Below are 19937 nucleotides of genomic sequence, written 5' to 3'. Positions count from 1 at the left end.
GCTACATAGAAATAAGGCCGTTTACATAGAATTACATAAAATAATGCCATCGCCATTTACGACGAAATGAGACTCGGCTCGCCGTCGCGCGCGATTACATTACAAGAGAAACTAAAGAGACCACTGCACTATCGTTAGCTATAGGTCCATAGGTCTACGATACATACTTCGTGCAATGGATCGGATTCTTTCTTATTTTATCTCGGACGACGACCCAAATCGGTCGGTTGACGACGAAGCTTAGTCGTTTTTCGATGGTGACAATCAATACAGCGCCAGACGCGTTACAAAAAAAGAACGGATATAAAAACGATGGTTCCTTCTACCGGCGGCGGCGGCGGCGGCGGCGGCACGTATTAAGACCGAGTTGAGGTACCGTGTGTACGTACTGTAGGCCTATATTCATTTATGCGCGCCAACTTTCAATTGTCCAGCTCGAATCTAATCGCCCGGCGTGTGTTTTCCCCTCGCATAGGCCCTAAATAACTGATTCGATTTTTAATTTCAATCGCCTATAGAAAGTAAAGTGCTTCGATATGTAAAATACCCCGAATGATGTCCTATATATTCAGAAGTACTCGTGTTTGCGAAACCATACATGCGTACTACAATTCCTTCTGCACTGGCTTTTTTTCATCGCCCGACCCAAAATCAAAGTCATTAACGATCAATCGATCGCACCCGCGAAAAGCGGGGGCCGAAAAAAAACTTCAACAAAACACCGAAAACAAACGCAATTACGTATTTATCAATCAACATTAAAATTACTATTATCCGTGTACCTATGTGTGTGTGTATGTGTATGTGTATGTACGTACGTATGATGTACGCGTGATTAATCCCTCGAAATTAATTCGGACCGTTTAGCCATCGTGTCCGACATACACCGACAACAAGGGCACGTTACGTTAATAACATATGGGCGAGGGTGTGAAGCAAAAAGCGAGGCACCGGGTCAGCGCACTACCACTGGCTCTTTCTGGGAAGTTGAAGTGGTCCTGATAAGGACCGTGTTGTTGTTTTCTCAGGCGCCGCGGCCGCGACCGCTGCGCGCTGGGCTGAGCTGCTTAGCCGCCGAAACCGTACAAAGTACGTCCCTGGCGTTTCAAGGCGTAGACGACGTCCATGGCCGTGACCGTCTTCCTTTTCGCGTGTTCGGTATAGGTGACTGCGTCTCTGATGACGTTCTCCAAAAAGACCTTCAGAACACCACGGGTTTCTTCGTAGATCAAGCCAGAGATACGTTTCACACCGCCTCGACGAGCCAAACGACGGATGGCCGGCTTGGTGATACCCTGGATGTTATCGCGAAGTACTTTTCTGTGACGCTTGGCGCCGCCTTTTCCCAGTCCTTTACCGCCCTTGCCTCGGCCAGACATGATTAATCGATGATTATTGAGTAGAGTTGATAGAAACCGCGCTCCGTGTCACAACGACGAGTCGAATGTACGAATGATAGCCCGACCCGAGCGCCGATGCGCTTTATACGACGCCGTATGTAGTGTCGTGCATAGCCCTCCTATGCACTCGTACATCGCCGAAGCATTACGCGTACTATGCCGTTCGAAGCACAGGCTGCATAGGGTCCGCCGCTCCGACACTACGCTCTCTATGTCATTCAAAGCACAAGCTGCATAGGTCGCCTATGTCGGCAGTGCTTCGCGCGACTCGGCCACCGTATCCCTGTCGGTGTCGTTCCTATGCCGTAGTGCTTTGAGAAATTCGCTGGGTTTCTGGCGAACCGTCGAATATGCACTTTTATCGAAACTGAGAAAAATCAATTTGAAATTTTGAACTTTTTTGTCACTCTCGTTTCCGATATCAGATTCATTTATCTCGGATATTAAGTCACAATAAGTTGATTTAGATACTGTATTAGCGTATCAAACAAGCTAATACCGAAAATCACTGATAGTTACCAACATTTTTGAACTGAAAAAAGGGGTCACCGTATTCGACGGGGTCCGGAAAAACCATTTCAGATGGAGTGACCATATTCAACGCATATTCGACGGTTCACCAAAAATAATCATATAAATAATGTTCCATATTCGACGCATATTCGACGGTTCGCTGTGTAATAATTCAATTCATTCTCCATATTCGACGGATATACATGCCCATATATGGATATTTATGGATATTCGACGGTTTGCCAAAAATAAAAAAGGAAGAAAACCCATATTAAGTAATCAATTACAGAGAGTATTTAAGTAATTAGCAGTCCAATCAATACCAGACTTTCAGACATAAAACTTCAAAAAATTTCGATTTTTATGGTACTATGTTCAGCTCATTTCCGACAAAAATTGCATATTCGACCAACTGTAATCACACACTGCCCTCACCCGGTTGTAGGTAAAACAAAACAAAACAAAACAAAAACCAGGAAAAAAATACCCTATAGGTAAAAATCCCCGAATATTCAAAAGTAGGTAAAACGCCGACTTGGTGATTTTCAGGAACATTTCAAAGCAAGATGGTGCTTTTGCAGCGTATTCATTCGCAATTGAGACTGAATTATGTTTGCACAGCCGTCGATAAATTCTTATTTAGTAAACTGTTTAGAAGGAAACAACTTGTAATAACTAATGACAATGATGAACTTTTTAAATGCAATATATCTTACAATTCGAACTGGATTAGTTTTGAACTGTGGACGCTTGATAACTCGTGGTATATTTCAGCTGTGCGATGCCATGAATGAATGATCAGAAGTAATGAACTTTCAAAATGAAATGTCATAAGATTCATGCTAGTGTGATATATTTGAAATGTGCAATGAACCCTTTCATTAAGCTGCGCGCGTTAACTTTAAGTGCGAATTTAGTACTAATGAACTACTGTTAATTTTTAGTATGTTATAATGCGCAAATAGTGTATACTATATAGTTTGTTTGGTCATGATATATCCTTATTGAGTTCAACGGCGATATATGATATATTAATATGAAATTAATTGACGTTACACTCCATTCAAAAAGAGGGGGATTTGTACCTACTTTTGGAAGTATTGGGGATTTTTACCGATGGGCTTTTTTGACCTAGGGGATTATTACCGCTAACCTGCTCACACACCGACGCACTATACTCCAAAAATCTCGATGTCCTCAAAATTAATGATGTCCTCGTCCTTAAAACCGCACTCTCTATTCAAAATACCATCGAATCGCCACCACACACATAACATGTCTGCAATTAACTGATATCAATCTAAGCGTAGACATTCACAGCATTGGGATGTTCTAAGATAATAGCTGATTGTATAATGTGTGTGATTTTTTTTTAAGATCATTGCATGGATTTACATTAACTCGCTGTTAGGGTTGGGGTTAGGGTTAGGATGTCGATACGTAAGTTCGAAAGGCATATATACGACTTTCGTTGCAGGGCCGCAAAACGATGCATGATCGTGTTTTATGAAAGAAAGTTTTTGATAGAAGTTTCGAGCTATTTGCTATCCTGTAGTAAATAAATGAATAAATAGCTATCCGCACTGCATGCACGTATTGTCGGTGCGTCCCACGATGGCGCGGTTACGCCGGGAATCGCGCAATATACCGGTGCCGCGCGCGTGCGATGCGAACCCGCCATCATTCACACAACGAAAAAAGGGACTAAATCGGTGTACTAAATAAACTAGCCCTGGAGATCTCGCTCGGCGATTGACACAATCTACTGGTGCCGATGATGTTGTTTGTTTTTTTTTAACCATATATAGATCTGACATTCTGTATACATAATCATACAAAATAACATGACAAATTATCCACAAATCGTCCAAGGACATTGTATGTGGTTGCCGAAAGAGTTACAGTAGAATATAGATGCAGATGACTTCTACCAGGTTAAATCATTTTGATAGAAAAGAAAAATGGCTGCCTTGCCGGTTTCCTGTCTACTGGAGTCTCGTTGAATACCTCAGCTTTAAATTTAGTTCTGATTTAATCCCGCATTTACATCTACAATAGAAATTATGTATAAATATGCGCGTAACTACTTTCTAGTATATAGGACGGTACTGCCGATGATGATGTCGTACACGTCTTGAATAGCTGTACGATGTGGGTGGAGGCAATCGTGCTAAAAACGATGTCGATATACGTAATTTCGAAAGCAGGCATATTATACGACTTTCGTTGCAGGGCCGCAAAAAGATGCATGATCGTGTTTTATGAAAGGAAATAGTCCTACGCGAAAGGTGTTATTGCACGGGGTTCCTACAGGACAATCGCTATGAAATGTGACGGGCATTTGAGCGGTTTTTCAGGGTGTGACCGCCAAATTGAGGGTCATATTTCGCGACGAAAACCTAACCGATACATAAAACACACAGTACCAGTACAATACTTATCAGAATTAGCGAAATGCATTTAGGCGCCAATGAATCGAATAACCTTATCAACATTCGACTATATGCCATATACTAATTAGGGCCTAAACCGTTCAACTTGATTTTGGGTGAAAGAACTCGTCTAGGATAGCCGGGGCCCAATCCCGACTGAAGAGCATTGTTTCGACGAAAAGCTGCCGGAAAACATTCCGTCGCAAACGGAACATTTTGACGAATACCGAATGTTTGTTTTTAAATTTGAGTCCTTCTTTAAGCAACCAACTTGAAAAATTGCCGATTTCGGCATTTTGTAAGAATAACTCTCGCCATATCGACATTCAGCTCAAGTACGTAGGGCCCCGTTTTTCTGAACTCCTGGATAAATGTGTCAAAATGACTCTTCGCAATCGAATAAACCTTCCAAAATAATTGAGAAAGTTAGTTTGGACACTTTACGGGGATGATAACGAGGCCTATAGCCCCCACTTATTACCATTGATTCTAACTAACCCAGCCAGGCTACCAAGACAATGCAGTATAAAATGCCAATGCAGCGGTTTTCTGAATTTGAGCGACGACTAAAACTAAGATGAATTTGAGGGAGTTTGTTCCATCCCTAACAAACGAATTTTGGAATTTGAGGGGTTCTTCGGGGATTTGAGGGGCTGCATGTATTGAACCCTGCATTGCTTGTTTGTCTTGTTTTGCACGTTTCTTTTTGCTGTTGCCGTCGTCGGTGTCGGGGGAATAGAAGAGAAATAAATACCGGGTACATATGTAAACACGCCTGACGAATGTCGCCCTACTAATAAATGTAATGTACATAACACACACAGTTTTTCATTGTGGACGCCGCGAAAGCCGATGAGAATTGGAACTGGGATCGTACGCGGGCCAACGCCTTGATAACGTATATACCCCCCGTACACGCTGATGATAAAACAACAACGACAACAACAACAAACAACAACAACAACGAAATTATATCATCGTGATCACCGAAGCAATAAGCGAGGCAGGCGAGGTCAGTACTGGCCCTTTCTGGGAAGTTGAAGTGGTCCTGATAAGGACCGTTGCTTGGATGCGCGACGCGCGGGACACGGACGCGATCTACTTGGACTTGGCGGACTTTTTCGGCAGAAGCACGGCCTGGATGTTGGGCAGTACACCGCCTTGGGCGATGGTGACACCGGAAAGCAGCTTGTTCAACTCTTCGTCGTTGCGGATGGCCAACTGCAGATGTCGCGGGATGATTCTCGACTTCTTGTTGTCGCGGGCGGCGTTGCCGGCCAACTCCAACACTTCGGCGGCCAAGTATTCCATGACGGCGGCTAGGTACACCGGCGCTCCGGCTCCGATACGTTCGGCGTAGTTTCCTTTGCGGAGAAGACGATGGATCCTTCCGACCGGGAACTGCAACCCTGCGCGGGACGAGCGGCTCTTGGCCTTGCCTTTCGCTTTTCCTCCTTTACCTCGGCCAGACATGTTGATCGGTGATATCAAATTTGACGATACGACGACGTTGACAACGAATGAAACAGTGCGTGTGAACGTTCGCGTACGCGGCGCGCCTGAACGAACTTATACTCGGCGCCGAGTGCCAGGCGATCAACAGATGCGCTGATTGGTCGCTCGACGGGAGCCGGCGCGCTCACATAAATACGGTTGGCGCGTTGCGCGCCGGTGTTATTTCGCATTCGCTAACGCACAGTCGTCATGCCGCCGAAAGTTTCAAGCAAAGGTGCCAAGAAGGCAGCCACCAAGGCTAAAGCCGCTCACACCGGTGACAAGAAAAGGAGGAAGAGAAGAAAGGAAAGCTACAGCATCTACATTTACAAGGTGTTGAAGCAAGTTCACCCCGACACGGGAATCTCCGCGAAGGCCATGAGCATCATGAACAGCTTCGTCAACGATATCTTCGAGAGGATCGCCGCCGAGGCGTCACGCCTGACGCACTACAACAAGCGATCGACCATCACCAGTCGGGAAATCCAGACCGCCGTCAGACTGCTGTTGCCGGGAGAGCTGGCCAAGCACGCCGTCAGCGAGGGTACGAAGGCCGTCACCAAGTACACCGGTTCGAAGTAAACGGCGCTACGTGCGCGCGTGTGTACCTACGCCATCGGGCATCAACCAACGGTCCTTATCAGGACCACTTCAAATTCCCAGAAAGGGCCAGTTTTTGCGCTTTCCCGTCGCCTCGCTTTGCTTCGCCTTTTACCCTGCGTACCGTACCGACCGAGGACTCGACTCGACTCGTCGTACGTAATTATTGTCTATATATGTATGTAGTACGCGTTGATTTTTTGTTTCGTTTTTGTTGGTTTATTTATTTGTTTTGTGGATTTTGTGACTGACGGGTTTCTTCTTGATTTTGTCCGGGTCGTTGTCTTCGTTACTTGAAAAAAATGACTGAAAGAAATACGCGCGCCTACACACGAAACATGCGAGTCCCGTTGAAGAACAATACATATCAGATTACATAGAATGTGACGCGCTGTAATTATTAAATAGCGCGCTATAACTAACCGACTGAGGAGCAGAGAGCAACAAGCGCGAATCTCTGTGTGCGTATATATCAATTTTCGAGGAAATGCAATTGAAATTTTATGAAATGCATTATTAAACTGCCGAGAAAAAAATGTCAACCGCAAACATGTTTGTACGCGGCGCACTAGGCCGATACCCGTTGGTATGAACGGTGAAATGTCGAATGATAAAATCTCGGGCCAAACTTTGAAACGGCAACAAATTGTCTTCTGATATTATGCATCGTATAATATTATACTCGGATCGAAATGAGAATGGCAATTTGAACGCCTACAACCTCGGAAACAAATGGCCTTGGGAATTTGTGGCACGACCACCAGACAGACACCCCCTAATAATCCTGATTACGCAGCACGCACGCAGCCTGTCTGTCGTCTTAGGCGACCGAGGGGGGCCGATACGACGCTCAAAACTGGGATAACCGACGTAAGATTTCTAGTAATGCCGACTCCTCGAAACTTTTGTCGCTAGACAATTAAAAGCGGAAGATAAAAACTTACGACTGAAAAACTTAAAACAAACCAACACGAATGCAGTTTCCTCAAGAGGATTGATTCAGTGCGGTTAAAACCGGCGATTGATGCTTCGGCTCGTATATGGCGAAGGAATTCTATATGTTGAGTTTTGTATCGATTTATCAGTCGACGCATAGTTTTGGGCGCTCTGAATTTCACCATTCCGTATCATTTATTCTGCCAGAACAGATCGTATATAATACAGCGAGACAGCAAGCCGGGGAAAAAGATGGATCGTTTTTGCGCGAACCGACGTCGAAATAGTCGCGGCACGGCAAAACCGACCGAACGTAGGTTTGACGTCGGGTTCACCCGAGGCGTCTTGTTTCGTGCGCCAAATGCAGCGAAGAATAATAATCGATTACAATCGGCGGCCGGACCAACAAAAAAAGAAGCGAAACACGTTCGCGTTTTCTAGTAATACAAACGATCACCACGTACCTACTACATACAACGGGCCGAGTATAAATATTGTTAAACGGAGGCCCGCACAGCGCACAGGCACGACAACCGACGCGATCCTAATAAATACGTAGCATTATTGCATTGGCGAGTGATTGATTTTTGTTTTTGTTTTTTCTTGTCGCCAATTTCTCAACAATGCAAGAGGAACCGAGGGGAAGCAAAAGCGAGGCGAGGCAGGCAAAACACACCGGCTCTTTCTGGGAGTTTTAAGTGGTCCTGAGAAGGACCGTAAGTGTTGTCTACAATTATGCGACGACGCGTATAGTCGTCCGACCTAGGCGCGTTCACCGCGGATACGTCTGGCCAGCTGGATGTCCTTGGGCATAATGGTGACGCGTTTAGCGTGGATTGCGCACAAGTTCGTATCTTCGAAAAGGCCGACGAGATAAGCTTCGCTCGCCTCTTGCAGGGCCATCACGGCGGAGCTCTGGAAGCGCAGATCGGTTTTGAAGTCCTGGGCGATCTCGCGAACGAGTCTCTGGAACGGCAACTTTCTGATCAGCAGCTCGGTACTCTTCTGGTAGCGACGGATTTCACGCAGTGCGACGGTTCCCGGTCTGTAACGATGGGGTTTCTTCACGCCGCCGGTGGCCGGGGCACTCTTCCTCGCCGCCTTGGTGGCCAGCTGTTTGCGTGGAGCCTTTCCTCCGGTGGATTTACGCGCGGTCTGCTTCGTACGGGCCATTGCGATCGACGATCAACTAGAGCGAACGATGTAACGTTACAATAGTACGACTATAGTGTCGCCGGCCGGTTTATCGACGCTCGGTCGGCGCGCTGCGCGAACGCGATTGGCTCGCATAGTCGGGCGCCGATTGGTCGGCCGGCTATTTGAATAAAGGAAGTGAAGCGCCGGGAGCAGCCGGCGGCCGCGATCGACGCGTTTCGTTCGATGTAAATAAATACACTACCTTCCCTCACCACAGCGATGTACGCCGATATCCGTGATCGTTTTTTGCTCACATGCCATGCCATAGGCTATCATCTCCCATCCCTATTATTACACACCGATGTCTGTCATAGAAACGATGATATGATCACATATCTTCGCGCTAAACTGAATTAATCAACGGCCAATTTGAACCCGCGCAGTCGCAATTACGTAAGCGAATTAGGGCCTAAATTATGAGGAATTATTTCTCAACGGATAAATAAGTAAATAAGCGAATAAATAAATAAATGAATATAGGTTTATTAATTCGAAAGCAATCAGTAAAATCGCATGTATTGTAGCAGTGTCAATATCGGATAGCGTTGAAGGCAAAAACCTAATAAGGTACCCGAGTCAGACAGGCAGGCCACCGTTGCTTAACTTCCACGCTAAATGGACCTACCTGATATGTGTCGGAAAATGCGTGTTACCCTGCTGTTATTTTGCATCAGTTTATATATCATATATTCAGGAAATAAACAAATGAATTAAAAAAGAGAGGGGCGACAAAAATGTTCAAAACTTCGAATTGTTTTTTTCTCATAATATTCGACGCGCGACTAATCGACGTACAACTGCGGCGTCGTGTCGTATAGTCAATTACTGCTCATTAATAAATGCGAGAAACGAAATTTGCACACGTACGCGTACGTTGTTGTAGGCCTAACTGAAAACTCTTGTTGACACGGTATGAACGTTTGTAATCAGAGTTGTTGACAAACGAACAAAAATCTATCCGCCGCGCGCGATGCAGACAGGATCGATGAAATGCGATTAAACGCGCGCATCCCAACCATGCACACGAATGAATATGTATGGTGTTTAAAAACGGCGGCGTAAAATACGGATGAACCTATATACATCATCGTCGTCGTCGTCGTCGTCGTCGTCGTCGTCGTCGTCGTCGATATAATCGTCATCGGCGCGCCGAACAATTCGCATGAAGTAACTTAACAAAACGGCGGGGGCCGCCGGCAACAACGTTGCGGAATATGGTTTCATCATTACGTTGTCATTGGCCACTCTAGTTTATCTCTATTGTCAATTACATTTTTGAAGCTGGCCGGTGTTTTATAAATCAATGCCATCATCGCCGTTGAAAAAAGTGCGTTAGGTATTTAGGCCTTATCGATCATTTAGCTAGCTGTGGCCATGGTTTGACGTATATTTTTCTCTCCGAGAAAAGATAGGTCATTCCACACTCCCCAGAGCAGACACGCGGCGGCGCGAGCGATCGAATTAATGGAAAGCATGTAATCGGAAAAATCCCGTATACATATATATATATATATATATACATACACGGAGACGATGAAGTTCTATTAGCTTCAAAGCTGATCTCGAAAAATCACGATCAAAGCGTACTGCACGCAGCAGATCCGAGTCGTTCGTGCGACCGGCCGGCCTCGCAGTAACCACACCCACCCCCGAGCCGCAATAAGCCGCGGCAGGCAGGCAGCTAGCTACATAGAAATAAGGCCGTTTACATAGAATTACATAAAATAATGCCATCGCCATTTACGACGAAATGAGACTCGGCTCGCCGTCGCGCGCGATTACATTACAAGAGAAACTAAAGAGACCACTGCACTATCGTTAGCTATAGGTCTATAGGTCTACGATACATACTTCGTGCAATGGATCGGATTCTTTCTTATTTTATCTCGGACGACGACCCAAATCGGTCGGTTGACGACGAAGCTTAGTCGTTTTTCGATGGTGACAATCAATACAGCGCCAGACGCGTTACAAAAAAAGAACGGATATAAAAACGATGGTTCCTTCTACCGGCGGCGGCGGCGGCGGCGGCGGCGGCGGCGGCACGTATTAAGACCGAGTTGAGGTACCGTGTGTACGTACTGTAGGCCTATATTCATTTATGCGCGCCAACTTTCAATTGTCCAGCTCGAATCTAATCGCTCGGCGTGTGTTTTCCCCTCGCATAGGCCCTAAATAACTGATTCGATTTTTAATTTCAATCGCCTATAGAAAGTAAAGTGCTTCGATATGTAAAATACCCCGAATGATGTCCTATATATTCAGAAGTACTCGTGTTTGCGAAACCATACATGCGTACTACAATTCCTTCTGCACTGGCTTTTTTTCATCGCCCGACCCAAAATCAAAGTCATTAACGATCAATCGATCGCACCCGCGAAAAGCGGGGGCCGAAAAAAAACTTCAACAAAACACCGAAAACAAACGCAATTACGTATTTATCAATCAACATTAAAATTACTATTATCCGTGTACCTATGTGTGTGTGTATGTGTATGTGTATGTACGTACGTATGATGTACGCGTGATTAATCCCTCGAAATTAATTCGGACCGTTTAGCCATCGTGTCCGACATACACCGACAACAAGGGCACGTTACGTTAATAACATATGGGCGAGGGTGTGAAGCAAAAAGCGAGGCACCGGGTCAGCGCACTACCACTGGCTCTTTCTGGGAAGTTGAAGTGGTCCTGATAAGGACCGTGTTGTTGTTTTCTCAGGCGCCGCGGCCGCGACCGCTGCGCGCTGGGCTGAGCTGCTTAGCCGCCGAAACCGTACAAAGTACGTCCCTGGCGTTTCAAGGCGTAGACGACGTCCATGGCCGTGACCGTCTTCCTTTTCGCGTGTTCGGTATAGGTGACTGCGTCTCTGATGACGTTCTCCAAAAAGACCTTCAGAACACCACGGGTTTCTTCGTAGATCAAGCCAGAGATACGTTTCACACCGCCTCGACGAGCCAAACGACGGATGGCCGGCTTGGTGATACCCTGGATGTTATCGCGAAGTACTTTTCTGTGACGCTTGGCGCCGCCTTTTCCCAGTCCTTTACCGCCCTTGCCTCGGCCAGACATGATTAATCGATGATTATTGAGTAGAGTTGATAGAAACCGCGCTCCGTGTCACAACGACGAGTCGAATGTACGAATGATAGCCCGACCCGAGCGCCGATGCGCTTTATACGACGCCGTATGTAGTGTCGTGCATAGCCCTCCTATGCACTCGTACATCGCCGAAGCATTACGCGTACTATGCCGTTCGAAGCACAGGCTGCATAGGGTCCGCCGCTCCGACACTACGCTCTCTATGTCATTCAAAGCACAAGCTGCATAGGTCGCCTATGTCGGCAGTGCTTCGCGCGACTCGGCCACCGTATCCCTGTCGGTGTCGTTCCTATGCCGTAGTGCTTTGAGAAATTCGCTGGGTTTCTGGCGAACCGTCGAATATGCACTTTTATCGAAACTGAGAAAAATCAATTTGAAATTTTGAACTTTTTTGTCACTCTCGTTTCCGATATCAGATTCATTTATCTCGGATATTAAGTCACAATAAGTTGATTTAGATACTGTATTAGCGTATCAAACAAGCTAATACCGAAAATCACTGATAGTTACCAACATTTTTGAACTGAAAAAAGGGGTCACCGTATTCGACGGGGTCCGGAAAAACCATTTCAGATGGAGTGACCATATTCAACGCATATTCGACGGTTCACCAAAAATAATCATATAAATAATGTTCCATATTCGACGCATATTCGACGGTTCGCTGTGTAATAATTCAATTCATTCTCCATATTCGACGGATATACATGCCCATATATGGATATTTATGGATATTCGACGGTTTGCCAAAAATAAAAAAGGAAGAAAACCCATATTAAGTAATCAATTACAGAGAGTATTTAAGTAATTAGCAGTCCAATCAATACCAGACTTTCAGACATAAAACTTCAAAAAATTTCGATTTTTATGGTACTATGTTCAGCTCATTTCCGACAAAAATTGCATATTCGACCAACTGTAATCACACACTGCCCTCACCCGGTTGTAGGTAAAACAAAACAAAACAAAACAAAAACCAGGAAAAAAATACCCTATAGGTAAAAATCCCCGAATATTCAAAAGTAGGTAAAACGCCGACTTGGTGATTTTCAGGAACATTTCAAAGCAAGATGGTGCTTTTGCAGCGTATTCATTCGCAATTGAGACTGAATTATGTTTGCACAGCCGTCGATAAATTCTTATTTAGTAAACTGTTTAGAAGGAAACAACTTGTAATAACTAATGACAATGATGAACTTTTTAAATGCAATATATCTTACAATTCGAACTGGATTAGTTTTGAACTGTGGACGCTTGATAACTCGTGGTATATTTCAGCTGTGCGATGCCATGAATGAATGATCAGAAGTAATGAACTTTCAAAATGAAATGTCATAAGATTCATGCTAGTGTGATATATTTGAAATGTGCAATGAACCCTTTCATTAAGCTGCGCGCGTTAACTTTAAGTGCGAATTTAGTACTAATGAACTACTGTTAATTTTTAGTATGTTATAATGCGCAAATAGTGTATACTATATAGTTTGTTTGGTCATGATATATCCTTATTGAGTTCAACGGCGATATATGATATATTAATATGAAATTAATTGACGTTACACTCCATTCAAAAAGAGGGGGATTTGTACCTACTTTTGGAAGTATTGGGGATTTTTACCGATGGGCTTTTTTGACCTAGGGGATTATTACCGCTAACCTGCTCACACACCGACGCACTATACTCCAAAAATCTCGATGTCCTCAAAATTAATGATGTCCTCGTCCTTAAAACCGCACTCTCTATTCAAAATACCATCGAATCGCCACCACACACATAACATGTCTGCAATTAACTGATATCAATCTAAGCGTAGACATTCACAGCATTGGGATGTTCTAAGATAATAGCTGATTGTATAATGTGTGTGATTTTTTTTTAAGATCATTGCATGGATTTACATTAACTCGCTGTTAGGGTTGGGGTTAGGGTTAGGATGTCGATACGTAAGTTCGAAAGGCATATATACGACTTTCGTTGCAGGGCCGCAAAACGATGCATGATCGTGTTTTATGAAAGAAAGTTTTTGATAGAAGTTTCGAGCTATTTGCTATCCTGTAGTAAATAAATGAATAAATAGCTATCCGCACTGCATGCACGTATTGTCGGTGCGTCCCACGATGGCGCGGTTACGCCGGGAATCGCGCAATATACCGGTGCCGCGCGCGTGCGATGCGAACCCGCCATCATTCACACAACGAAAAAAGGGACTAAATCGGTGTACTAAATAAACTAGCCCTGGAGATCTCGCTCGGCGATTGACACAATCTACTGGTGCCGATGATGTTGTTTGTTTTTTTTTAACCATATATAGATCTGACATTCTGTATACATAATCATACAAAATAACATGACAAATTATCCACAAATCGTCCAAGGACATTGTATGTGGTTGCCGAAAGAGTTACAGTAGAATATAGATGCAGATGACTTCTACCAGGTTAAATCATTTTGATAGAAAAGAAAAATGGCTGCCTTGCCGGTTTCCTGTCTACTGGAGTCTCGTTGAATACCTCAGCTTTAAATTTAGTTCTGATTTAATCCCGCATTTACATCTACAATAGAAATTATGTATAAATATGCGCGTAACTACTTTCTAGTATATAGGACGGTACTGCCGATGATGATGTCGTACACGTCTTGAATAGCTGTACGATGTGGGTGGAGGCAATCGTGCTAAAAACGATGTCGATATACGTAATTTCGAAAGCAGGCATATTATACGACTTTCGTTGCAGGGCCGCAAAAAGATGCATGATCGTGTTTTATGAAAGGAAATAGTCCTACGCGAAAGGTGTTATTGCACGGGGTTCCTACAGGACAATCGCTATGAAATGTGACGGGCATTTGAGCGGTTTTTCAGGGTGTGACCGCCAAATTGAGGGTCATATTTCGCGACGAAAACCTAACCGATACATAAAACACACAGTACCAGTACAATACTTATCAGAATTAGCGAAATGCATTTAGGCGCCAATGAATCGAATAACCTTATCAACATTCGACTATATGCCATATACTAATTAGGGCCTAAACCGTTCAACTTGATTTTGGGTGAAAGAACTCGTCTAGGATAGCCGGGGCCCAATCCCGACTGAAGAGCATTGTTTCGACGAAAAGCTGCCGGAAAACATTCCGTCGCAAACGGAACATTTTGACGAATACCGAATGTTTGTTTTTAAATTTGAGTCCTTCTTTAAGCAACCAACTTGAAAAATTGCCGATTTCGGCATTTTGTAAGAATAACTCTCGCCATATCGACATTCAGCTCAAGTACGTAGGGCCCCGTTTTTCTGAACTCCTGGATAAATGTGTCAAAATGACTCTTCGCAATCGAATAAACCTTCCAAAATAATTGAGAAAGTTAGTTTGGACACTTTACGGGGATGATAACGAGGCCTATAGCCCCCACTTATTACCATTGATTCTAACTAACCCAGCCAGGCTACCAAGACAATGCAGTATAAAATGCCAATGCAGCGGTTTTCTGAATTTGAGCGACGACTAAAACTAAGATGAATTTGAGGGAGTTTGTTCCATCCCTAACAAACGAATTTTGGAATTTGAGGGGTTCTTCGGGGATTTGAGGGGCTGCATGTATTGAACCCTGCATTGCTTGTTTGTCTTGTTTTGCACGTTTCTTTTTGCTGTTGCCGTCGTCGGTGTCGGGGGAATAGAAGAGAAATAAATACCGGGTACATATGTAAACACGCCTGACGAATGTCGCCCTACTAATAAATGTAATGTACATAACACACACAGTTTTTCATTGTGGACGCCGCGAAAGCCGATGAGAATTGGAACTGGGATCGTACGCGGGCCAACGCCTTGATAACGTATATACCCCCCGTACACGCTGATGATAAAACAACAACGACAACAACAACAAACAACAACAACAACGAAATTATATCATCGTGATCACCGAAGCAATAAGCGAGGCAGGCGAGGTCAGTACTGGCCCTTTCTGGGAAGTTGAAGTGGTCCTGATAAGGACCGTTGCTTGGATGCGCGACGCGCGGGACACGGACGCGATCTACTTGGACTTGGCGGACTTTTTCGGCAGAAGCACGGCCTGGATGTTGGGCAGTACACCGCCTTGGGCGATGGTGACACCGGAAAGCAGCTTGTTCAACTCTTCGTCGTTGCGGATGGCCAACTGCAGATGTCGCGGGATGATTCTCGACTTCTTGTTGTCGCGGGCGGCGTTGCCGGCCAACTCCAACACTTCGGCGGCCAAGTATTCCATGACGGCGGCTAGGTACACCGGCGCTCCGGCTCCGATACGTTCGGCGTAGTTTCCTTTGCGGAGAAGACGATGGATCCTTCCGACCGGGAACTGCAACCCTGCGCGGGACGAGCGGCTCTTGGCCTTGCCTTTCGCTTTTCCTCCTTTACCTCGGCCAGACATGTTGATCGGTGATATCAAATTTGACGATACGACGACGTTGACAACGAATGAAACAGTGCGTGTGAACGTTCGCGTACGCGGCGCGCCTGAACGAACTTATACTCGGCGCCGAGTGCCAGGCGATCAACAGATGCGCTGATTGGTCGCTCGACGGGAGCCGGCGCGCTCACATAAATACGGTTGGCGCGTTGCGCGCCGGTGTTATTTCGCATTCGCTAACGCACAGTCGTCATGCCGCCGAAAGTTTCAAGCAAAGGTGCCAAGAAGGCAGCCACCAAGGCTAAAGCCGCTCACACCGGTGACAAGAAAAGGAGGAAGAGAAGAAAGGAAAGCTACAGCATCTACATTTACAAGGTGTTGAAGCAAGTTCACCCCGACACGGGAATCTCCGCGAAGGCCATGAGCATCATGAACAGCTTCGTCAACGATATCTTCGAGAGGATCGCCGCCGAGGCGTCACGCCTGACGCACTACAACAAGCGATCGACCATCACCAGTCGGGAAATCCAGACCGCCGTCAGACTGCTGTTGCCGGGAGAGCTGGCCAAGCACGCCGTCAGCGAGGGTACGAAGGCCGTCACCAAGTACACCGGTTCGAAGTAAACGGCGCTACGTGCGCGCGTGTGTACCTACGCCATCGGGCATCAACCAACGGTCCTTATCAGGACCACTTCAAATTCCCAGAAAGGGCCAGTTTTTGCGCTTTCCCGTCGCCTCGCTTTGCTTCGCCTTTTACCCTGCGTACCGTACCGACCGAGGACTCGACTCGACTCGTCGTACGTAATTATTGTCTATATATGTATGTAGTACGCGTTGATTTTTTGTTTCGTTTTTGTTGGTTTATTTATTTGTTTTGTGGATTTTGTGACTGACGGGTTTCTTCTTGATTTTGTCCGGGTCGTTGTCTTCGTTACTTGAAAAAAATGACTGAAAGAAATACGCGCGCCTACACACGAAACATGCGAGTCCCGTTGAAGAACAATACATATCAGATTACATAGAATGTGACGCGCTGTAATTATTAAATAGCGCGCTATAACTAACCGACTGAGGAGCAGAGAGCAACAAGCGCGAATCTCTGTGTGCGTATATATCAATTTTCGAGGAAATGCAATTGAAATTTTATGAAATGCATTATTAAACTGCCGAGAAAAAAATGTCAACCACAAACATGTTTGTACGCGGCGCACTAGGCCGATACCCGTTGGTATGAACGGTGAAATGTCGAATGATAAAATCTCGGGCCAAACTTTGAAACGGCAACAAATTGTCTTCTGATATTATGCATCGTATAATATTATACTCGGATCGAAATGAGAATGGCAATTTGAACGCCTACAACCTCGGAAACAAATGGCCTTGGGAATTTGTGGCACGACCACCAGACAGACACCCCCTAATAATCCTGATTACGCAGCACGCACGCAGCCTGTCTGTCGTCTTAGGCGACCGAGGGGGGCCGATACGACGCTCAAAACTGGGATAACCGACGTAAGATTTCTAGTAATGCCGACTCCTCGAAACTTTTGTCGCTAGACAATTAAAAGCGGAAGATAAAAACTTACGACTGAAAAACTTAAAACAAACCAACACGAATGCAGTTTCCTCAAGAGGATTGATTCAGTGCGGTTAAAACCGGCGATTGATGCTTCGGCTCGTATATGGCGAAGGAATTCTATATGTTGAGTTTTGTATCGATTTATCAGTCGACGCATAGTTTTGGGCGCTCTGAATTTCACCATTCCGTATCATTTATTCTGCCAGAACAGATCGTATATAATACAGCGAGACAGCAAGCCGGGGAAAAAGATGGATCGTTTTTGCGCGAACCGACGTCGAAATAGTCGCGGCACGGCAAAACCGACCGAACGTAGGTTTGACGTCGGGTTCACCCGAGGCGTCTTGTTTCGTGCGCCAAATGCAGCGAAGAATAATAATCGATTACAATCGGCGGCCGGACCAACAAAAAAAGAAGCGAAACACGTTCGCGTTTTCTAGTAATACAAACGATCACCACGTACCTACTACATACAACGGGCCGAGTATAAATATTGTTAAACGGAGGCCCGCACAGCGCACAGGCACGACAACCGACGCGATCCTAATAAATACGTAGCATTATTGCATTGGCGAGTGATTGATTTTTGTTTTTGTTTTTTCTTGTCGCCAATTTCTCAACAATGCAAGAGGAACCGAGGGGAAGCAAAAGCGAGGCGAGGCAGGCAAAACACACCGGCTCTTTCTGGGAGTTTTAAGTGGTCCTGAGAAGGACCGTAAGTGTTGTCTACAATTATGCGACGACGCGTATAGTCGTCCGACCTAGGCGCGTTCACCGCGGATACGTCTGGCCAGCTGGATGTCCTTGGGCATAATGGTGACGCGTTTAGCGTGGATTGCGCACAAGTTCGTATCTTCGAAAAGGCCGACGAGATAAGCTTCGCTCGCCTCTTGCAGGGCCATCACGGCGGAGCTCTGGAAGCGCAGATCGGTTTTGAAGTCCTGGGCGATCTCGCGAACGAGTCTCTGGAACGGCAACTTTCTGATCAGCAGCTCGGTACTCTTCTGGTAGCGACGGATTTCACGCAGTGCGACGGTTCCCGGTCTGTAACGATGGGGTTTCTTCACGCCGCCGGTGGCCGGGGCACTCTTCCTCGCCGCCTTGGTGGCCAGCTGTTTGCGTGGAGCCTTTCCTCCGGTGGATTTACGCGCGGTCTGCTTCGTACGGGCCATTGCGATCGACGATCAACTAGAGCGAACGATGTAACGTTACAATAGTACGACTATAGTGTCGCCGGCCGGTTTATCGACGCTCGGTCGGCGCGCTGCGCGAACGCGATTGGCTCGCATAGTCGGGCGCCGATTGGTCGGCCGGCTATTTGAATAAAGGAAGTGAAGCGCCGGGAGCAGCCGGCGGCCGCGATCGACGCGTTTCGTTCGATGTAAATAAATACACTACCTTCCCTCACCACAGCGATGTACGCCGATATCCGTGATCGTTTTTTGCTCACATGCCATGCCATAGGCTATCATCTCCCATCCCTATTATTACACACCGATGTCTGTCATAGAAACGATGATATGATCACATATCTTCGCGCTAAACTGAATTAATCAACGGCCAATTTGAACCCGCGCAGTCGCAATTACGTAAGCGAATTAGGGCCTAAATTATGAGGAATTATTTCTCAACGGATAAATAAGTAAATAAGCGAATAAATAAATAAATGAATATAGGTTTATTAATTCGAAAGCAATCAGTAAAATCGCATGTATTGTAGCAGTGTCAATATCGGATAGCGTTGAAGGCAAAAACCTAATAAGGTACCCAAGTCAGACAGGCAGGCCACCGTTGCTTAACTTCCACGCTAAATGGACCTACCTGATATGTGTCGGAAAATGCGTGTTACCCTGCTGTTATTTTGCATCAGTTTATATATCATATATTCAGGAAATAAACAAATGAATTAAAAAAGAGAGGGGCGACAAAAATGTTCAAAACTTCGAATTGTTTTTTTCTCATAATATTCGACGCGCGACTAATCGACGTACAACTGCGGCGTCGTGTCGTATAGTCAATTACTGCTCATTAATAAATGCGAGAAACGAAATTTGCACACGTACGCGTACGTTGTTGTAGGCCTAACTGAAAACTCTTGTTGACACGGTATGAACGTTTGTAATCAGAGTTGTTGACAAACGAACAAAAATCTATCCGCCGCGCGCGATGCAGACAGGATCGATGAAATGCGATTAAACGCGCGCATCCCAACCATGCACACGAATGAATATGTATGGTGTTTAAAAACGGCGGCGTAAAATACGGATGAACCTATATACATCATCGTCGTCGTCGT

The 19937-nt window shown here is 45.5% G+C and overlaps 8 protein-coding genes across 8 annotated transcripts; 2 read left to right on the top strand and 6 right to left on the bottom strand.

Annotated features, from left to right (window-relative positions):
- Positions 1-988: 988 nt before the first annotated feature.
- On the bottom strand, positions 989-1640 carry LOC141911906 (histone H4). The gene has a single exon (XM_074803002.1). It carries the CDS (start codon positions 1377-1379, stop codon positions 1068-1070), a length of 312 nt encoding a protein of 103 aa, XP_074659103.1. The 5' UTR covers positions 1380-1640; the 3' UTR covers positions 989-1067.
- Positions 1641-5316: 3676 nt separating this feature from the next.
- LOC141911769 (histone H2A) lies at positions 5317-5922 on the bottom strand. Its single transcript, XM_074802807.1, has one exon. It carries the CDS (start codon positions 5816-5818, stop codon positions 5444-5446), a length of 375 nt encoding a protein of 124 aa, XP_074658908.1. The 5' UTR covers positions 5819-5922; the 3' UTR covers positions 5317-5443.
- On the top strand, positions 5784-8206 carry LOC141911770 (histone H2B). The gene has a single exon (XM_074802808.1). It carries the CDS (start codon positions 6050-6052, stop codon positions 6419-6421), a length of 372 nt encoding a protein of 123 aa, XP_074658909.1. The 5' UTR covers positions 5784-6049; the 3' UTR covers positions 6422-8206.
- Positions 8138-8548, bottom strand: LOC141911768 (histone H3). The gene has a single exon (XM_074802806.1). It carries the CDS (start codon positions 8546-8548, stop codon positions 8138-8140), a length of 411 nt encoding a protein of 136 aa, XP_074658907.1.
- A 2705-nt stretch (positions 8549-11253) lies between these two features.
- Positions 11254-11905, bottom strand: LOC141911907 (histone H4). The gene has a single exon (XM_074803004.1). It carries the CDS (start codon positions 11642-11644, stop codon positions 11333-11335), a length of 312 nt encoding a protein of 103 aa, XP_074659105.1. The 5' UTR covers positions 11645-11905; the 3' UTR covers positions 11254-11332.
- A 3676-nt stretch (positions 11906-15581) lies between these two features.
- LOC141911756 (histone H2A) lies at positions 15582-16187 on the bottom strand. Its single transcript, XM_074802792.1, has one exon. It carries the CDS (start codon positions 16081-16083, stop codon positions 15709-15711), a length of 375 nt encoding a protein of 124 aa, XP_074658893.1. The 5' UTR covers positions 16084-16187; the 3' UTR covers positions 15582-15708.
- On the top strand, positions 16049-18471 carry LOC141911757 (histone H2B). The gene has a single exon (XM_074802793.1). It carries the CDS (start codon positions 16315-16317, stop codon positions 16684-16686), a length of 372 nt encoding a protein of 123 aa, XP_074658894.1. The 5' UTR covers positions 16049-16314; the 3' UTR covers positions 16687-18471.
- Positions 18403-18813, bottom strand: LOC141911755 (histone H3). The gene has a single exon (XM_074802791.1). The coding sequence runs from the start codon at positions 18811-18813 to the stop codon at positions 18403-18405; it is 411 nt and encodes a 136-aa protein (XP_074658892.1).
- Positions 18814-19937: the final 1124 nt, after the last annotated feature.

The sequence above is a fragment of the Tubulanus polymorphus genome, chromosome 10, assembly GCF_964204645.1.
Source record: "Tubulanus polymorphus chromosome 10, tnTubPoly1.2, whole genome shotgun sequence".
Lineage (NCBI taxonomy): Eukaryota > Metazoa > Nemertea > Palaeonemertea > Tubulaniformes > Tubulanidae > Tubulanus > Tubulanus polymorphus.
Note: the sequence above shows the minus strand (reverse complement) of the source record. Positions and strands in the feature narration are given on the sequence as shown.

What these genes read in the sequence shown, in the direction of transcription:
- LOC141911756 (XM_074802792.1), bottom strand. Translation starts at nt 16,083, where the DNA reads ATGTCTGGCCGAGGTAAAGGAGGAAAAGCGAAAGGCAAGGCCAAGAGC.
- LOC141911755 (XM_074802791.1), bottom strand. Translation starts at nt 18,813, where the DNA reads ATGGCCCGTACGAAGCAGACCGCGCGTAAATCCACCGGAGGAAAGGCT.
- LOC141911768 (XM_074802806.1), bottom strand. Translation starts at nt 8,548, where the DNA reads ATGGCCCGTACGAAGCAGACCGCGCGTAAATCCACCGGAGGAAAGGCT.
- LOC141911906 (XM_074803002.1), bottom strand. Translation starts at nt 1,379, where the DNA reads ATGTCTGGCCGAGGCAAGGGCGGTAAAGGACTGGGAAAAGGCGGCGCC.
- LOC141911769 (XM_074802807.1), bottom strand. Translation starts at nt 5,818, where the DNA reads ATGTCTGGCCGAGGTAAAGGAGGAAAAGCGAAAGGCAAGGCCAAGAGC.
- LOC141911757 (XM_074802793.1), top strand. Translation starts at nt 16,315, where the DNA reads ATGCCGCCGAAAGTTTCAAGCAAAGGTGCCAAGAAGGCAGCCACCAAG.
- LOC141911770 (XM_074802808.1), top strand. Translation starts at nt 6,050, where the DNA reads ATGCCGCCGAAAGTTTCAAGCAAAGGTGCCAAGAAGGCAGCCACCAAG.
- LOC141911907 (XM_074803004.1), bottom strand. Translation starts at nt 11,644, where the DNA reads ATGTCTGGCCGAGGCAAGGGCGGTAAAGGACTGGGAAAAGGCGGCGCC.